The sequence below is a fragment of the Lipophrys pholis genome (assembly GCF_963383615.2).
Source record: "Lipophrys pholis genome assembly, chromosome: 8".
Lineage (NCBI taxonomy): Eukaryota > Metazoa > Chordata > Actinopteri > Blenniiformes > Blenniidae > Lipophrys > Lipophrys pholis.
The window spans coordinates 2759404-2765403 of NC_137630.1; the positions used below are offsets into that span (position 1 = coordinate 2759404).

Genomic DNA, 6000 nt, shown 5'->3' on the forward strand with positions numbered 1-6000 from the left:
CAGATTGTTTTAACTCACTCTGGTGTTGATCAGTAATTACTAAACCCCGCCTCCTTTGGGCGGCTTTCTGCAGCGCCCCCTGCTGCTCTCACACCACACACACACACACACACACACACACACACACACACTACAATTAAACACATTTGGTTAAATTTAAGCACATTGAATATTTATACTCATATTAGTTCAGATAGTTAATCGTCTAATCAATAATAAATACTACGGATGTCCCGATCCGATCGGTAGATATCGGATAGGGGTCGATATTGGTGATTTGTGAGTGATCGGGAATCGGCAAATCCAGCCGATCACCCCGCCGATCTTTAAAAAAAAAAAAAAAAAACTTTTCACGTCAGCTGCCGTAAAGCGAGCCCCGTGTGCGACCTGCCGTAAACTGAGGTCAGCAGCTTGAAGCCATTGAGAGGATCAAATATCAGCAGTCTGGAGGTATTTTAAGGTTGATAACTAAACCAGTCCAGTACGCTCAGTTTACAACAACAACTAAAGAAAAAGCCGCACCGAAGCAGCAAACTCTCCACTTTATAATAAAGGATCAGTACCACAGGGGAGCGAGATGGTGAAACAAGAACCCAGAAGGTTCCTCTAGTTTGAAGGGAGACTGAGATATTCTGAAGAAGTTTTTGATAGTACTATGTTCAGAATACTTTTGTCAAACAGGTTTTACCACTTTGAAGTAGAATTAAGTGTTTATAATTCACATTGAAATGTAAAAGTTTAGTGACATTCAGGTCAAACCTCTCATACTGCTTTAAGGTAAACTGGAATTTAATACACAAAGAAGTTACATTGGAGCCTGAGAGTATTTATGTTTAAGATTTATTTATTTTTATTATTATTGTATTTGCACTTTTTAAGGACTTATTTTCAACCCAAGCAGTCAAAGACACTTTGAAGTGGAATTGGGTTCTTCTGATTGGTTTTACTGAATACTGTTTATATTGTAGTATTTTATACTTTCTATGTTAGTCAAACTGATTCACTGGGTTTTATTTTTGTTTTTTGTTTTTTTTGCTACAAAATCCAGGTGAAGTTGTTTAAGTTAACATAAATAAGAGAAACAAGACTGCAGAGTGTAACTGGGTTTTTGTTGTTCTGACTGAATAAAGTTTAAATAAGTTCTTAAGTCGTTCTGAGAAGAATTTTGATTCAATAAGTGAGTTTTACAATAATTTCTAGGTAAACAAAGCTTCTGCCAATAGTGCTTTTAGCTTCAGACATCTTAGCTCCAATAATAGACTATTGAGTATATTTGCAATAGCAATGGAAGTATCGGATCGGGAAAGTATCGGTATCGGCCGATACTCAATTCTGAAAAATCGGACCGGTATCGGGGGCCAAGAAGTGTGATCGGGACGTCCCTACTAAAAACCGTTTTGAATTAGTTTCTCTTTTATTCCAAGTTTAGCAGAAACACTGTAGTTTCTCTGAAAAATAAGCTCAGCCTGTGTGTTTACCTTCACATGTATTTCTGGATGTGAGTCTGTCAGTGTTCCTTCAGGTTGGTGGAGGGTTCCCACTGATTTATCCTCCACGAGGTTCCCAGGTCTTCTGGTCCCTATCGTGATATGTGAAGTGGGACCAGATGTCATTTCTGTTGGTGACATGATGCTGCTGCTTTCACTGCACTCAGACCTGCAGGTGCACAGGAGGGTTCATTTTGGCCAGAATTTAAACTTTTAGTAAGTCTTAGTCACCCACCGAGGATCGGATTCAGTTCAAGTCACATTTTAGTCTTTTAGGTTTATGTAGTTTTAGTTCAAAATGAATCCATGGAAATTCTGTTTTAATTTTTGTCTCATCTTTCGCCTCATTTTAGTCTTTTTAAGATTCCGACAGTTTTGTTGTACCATTGTAGATTCAGCAAAAGGATGTTTGTCATGGTAGTAAAGTACCATTGTAAGCTTACCTAAAATAACTGTGTTTAATCATCTACTAACGACATACCATATTACTCTTGTATAATAAAAAAATGTCTAAGTCCTGTTCGACAAAAGTGGAACACATAATTATGTTCTTCACAAGTTCTTGTTTATTTCCTGGATATTTGAACAAATTACTTCACACTTGCAAGAATAAAGCTCCAGTCAAAAGAAGATCATAACAGCTCAACTGTTTTATATAGTATTTTCTTACATGGGCATCAAAACTTAGCCATTTCAGGTCTTTTCCGTCTGGATGGTACTTTATTGTGAAAGTGAACATGTTTGGAATGGTTTTCTGTTTTGGCTGTCGTTTTCCCTTTTCACTGTCCATTTCCTGTAGTACAGGTACAGTCTGAGTCCCCGGGGTCTGAAGGAGGGCGAGGGAGAAAGGGTTTACTTGTACTGCCTGAATTATTTCACAATCATATCTATACATATCTACAGCAATCAGGTTTGAGGCTAAAACATAAAGAACACCGTCATTAAAATAAGATTACAAATATTGACCAGAACACTGGTGCAGGAGTCGCTGAGAATTTTGTAGCCGAGGCCAAAAAGTTGTAGAAGTAAAAAACAGCTGGTACATGTTGCGCCCTCTATAGATCAGCCGCCACTGGCGCAAACGTAAATTGAAACTGGAAGTAAACTGAAGTAAGCTGTGTAACTAAGATTAAAAACAAGTAACTATAATGTAAACAACCTAACTAACTGCAAACTGTGTAAAGTTTAGAAGGGCTCTGCTGCTTCCGCATAGATCAACCCCTCAAGAAGGTTTGCTCTGATTGGCTGTCCTCCCACTTTGTCCCACAACAGGAGCGGCTCTGATTGGGTCTTTTCTCCATTTGTGCTGCCCTCAGATTTTAGTGTCGTTTCGATTGGTTGACTTAGATATCAGTTATATTTCGTCACAGTCTTCGTCTCCATGACTTTTTCGTTTCTTTTTTTTTTTACTTTTTTGGGGGGGTGAGAGCATGATAATACAATAAATATAGTGCTTACTTTCAGACAACATACTGTACAAACGTACATACGTGTACTTCTTCCACTAACAAGTTCTATTTGTTTTTCTCCACAAAATAAGAAACAAAATGCAGAAACTCAAACACATAAACTTTGAACATATCAGGAAAGATGGTCAGACACAAACGAGCAAATAGGAAAAGAAGGGTCTCTCCGGGCGTTTTGAGATCAAGTATAATTGATACCAGACAAATTGTTAAGCTCCAGAGAATATCTAATATATATATATATATATATATATATATACATACTAGGGACGTCCCGATCACACTTTTTTGCCCCCGATTCCCGATCCGATTTTTCAGAATTGAGTATCGGCTGATACCGATACTTTCCCGATCCAATACTCACATTACTATTGCAAAGATACTCAATAGTGTATTTTTGGAGCTAAGATGTCTGAAGCTAAAAGCACTATAGACAGAAGCTTTGTTTACCTAGAAATTATTGTAAAACTCACTTATTGAATCAAAATTCTTCTCTTTCTCTTTAGTTGTTGTTGTAAACTGAGGGTTCATCCACACAACGAATAAACGATCTTTGTCCTCCCTGACCTTCTCCCAACAAACCGTCCACACCTCACTATGAACACGGCTCAACACGAGGCTTCAGGGCATGTAGTACACATGCCAGGCCTTTAGGGGCGCTGTGACTCACCAAACACAATAAAAAAGCAGAAGACAGACCACATAGAAATTTAGAAGTAGACTTCTGTACATAAACACATAACCCACTATATAGAACTCTAGTTTTATAGGTCTATGGCCCCGCTCCGCCTGCCTCTAACTTCTGCAGCTCCACCCGAGCTTCTAGTCCCTGATTGTTCTGGTTATTAGGCGACGTTGCGGGCCGCGTTTTTTTTGTTGTTTTTTTCAGATCAGCGGGGTGATCGGCTGGATTTGCCGATCCCCGATTACTCACCAATCAGTAACATCCCTAATATTTATATATGTATATATATTTGTGCATTGTTTTGTACATATACCAATTGGATACTCTTTCTGACTTGTTCCCACTCTTGTTGTTACAAGTTTTATGTCCAGTGTGTCAAGATTAGTAAATAATTGTAGAATCGTATAGGTTGTGCTGAAAAAAAGACACCAAGCATTTATAAGTATAAAAGTTATTCATGTTGAAATATCGAGGTCAAAGCAAAAGTTGGCAAATTGACCCGGTGACTCCAAACAGTTAACTAACTCATCTGATGTAAAACCTCCCGTTGTTGACGACACACACAGAGTTGCACACACTGGCTGTTATGTTACCTGGTTAATGAAATGTCGGTGCGCGACTCAGCACCGCCGTCTTCCAACAAAGTCTTCCGTAACAGGAGAGGAAGAGATTCAGTGGGAGCAGGACGCTGCTGTTCTGGCAGCAGTTTGACGGAGGATGGAGGCTCACGGCTTGACTCAGTCGCTGTGGAGCTGCAGCTGCAACGGCCGCCTTGTTGCCTGCATCAGGAGGTGCAATATAAATTGTCTGTATGTTGTCAGACCGGAGCCCAACCCTCATCGCAATGACAATCATCAGCTATAGCGCCACCTGCTGTAAAGAGGAAGTACGGTCTCTAGAGCATGAACATGCGCCGATTGAACCCAATAGGGTTGGTCAGCACTCTCAGTGCTTCGACCCTGAAGAACTGAAGGTGTGAAATGAAGCCGGGGAAATGGAAATGTGGAAGAATAAAGTTGGAATTTTGAGATCAAAGTTTTTGTGAAGCCAAAAAGTTGACTTTATAAGAACATTTCAGGTTTTTTTCCTCCTCAGAATGTCTCTAAAGCAGTGACCAGACGTGTTAAGCTGTTTCCTGTGTGTGTGCAGGGTTTTCGGGGGCTGAGTTCAACACAGTTCACCCCGCCCAGCCATTCCGTAATCAAGGTCTGGTTCCAGCTGGAGATCAAGGAGCAGCCGGAGGTCAGGATCTCCCGGATATGTGCTGTCCAAAGTGCCAGTACCTAGCTCCAGATATGGACACGCTGCAGATCCACGTCATGGACTGTATACAGTAACAAGGAAACCCACAAACCTCTTCATATAAAAACATGTACGTTGTGCTCTGTGTGAAGCCTGACAGCCCCTTCTTCTTCCTTTATCCAAACTAACGTGTAAAGTGGATCTCAGACCTTTTTGGGTTTGAATCGAGAAAAAGAAAAAAAAAAACAACTAATGAAGCAGCCGAGCTTCACCGACTTATTCCACCTCCTCTTCATTTCTCCACATCCTGTTCCTGGTCTGTAAGGCCTCGCCCCCACCCACCACACCCCCGAACACCTTCCCTGCATCAACCATCCGACCCATCAATCACTGGACCTAGAGTGGTAATTTTAGTGCTGGATTCCTTTTTACCTCTCTGAGAACAGATCTCTTGTCCATGTGAATATCTTAGTGAGCTTTAAGTACTCAAACACTGCATGTTTTGGTTGTGAATGTAGATATCTGCATTGCCCCAAAACATGTATTATTTAATATTATAATAATGATGATGTATTAGAGATGGGTTTACTCTTGTTGAAAAAAAAAGTAGCCATTCTCTGTTCTGTGCCTGTGTACACATTTGTTTTAGCAAATGAGCCATTGGACAAACCTGAATCTCCTCTTCCTGTCCCCCGCCCCCCCCCCCCCCCGCCCCCCGCCCCCGCCACGTAGCCCTCAGCTTTTTATTGATCTGAATGTAAGCGCGCTGAGCGACTTTCATGTCTGTGTATCCTGTCTGTAATTAAAGCCAATGTCTTGCAAATGATATCAAAGTGTTGGAGATTTACAAAATAAAGCAGTTATATATTATTGTTTGTGTCTTTTTTAAATATATTAAGCTCATGAACAGCATAAATCCAGATCACTAAATCTGACAGAGATAAAATAGTCATACAAAAGCAGGGTCATCAGGAGCTTAATCCAATCCCAGCTCACTGTGGGTGAGGGCACAATACGCCTGAACAGGTCACCAGTTCATCACAGGGCAAACGCACACAAGCCCATCCAGTGTTGCCAAGGCCTCCCTCTTCACACTGGATGGGCTCATCTGTGTCCCATA

General features: G+C 40.7%; 1 protein-coding gene across 4 annotated transcripts in view; it reads left to right on the top strand.

Moving 5' to 3' along the window:
- ikbkg (inhibitor of nuclear factor kappa B kinase regulatory subunit gamma) overlaps nt 1-5748 on the top strand; it is a 39137-nt gene extending 33389 nt beyond the window's left edge. For all 4 annotated transcript variants that reach the window (XM_080468938.1, XM_080468939.1, XM_080468940.1 and 1 more), the window contains one exon: nt 4788-5748. In XM_080468938.1, coding sequence (XP_080325064.1) covers nt 4788-4975 — 188 coding nt within the window. In that variant the 3' untranslated portion in view covers nt 4976-5748. The remainder of the gene's footprint in view (nt 1-4787) is intronic.
- Nucleotides 5749-6000: the final 252 nt, after the last annotated feature.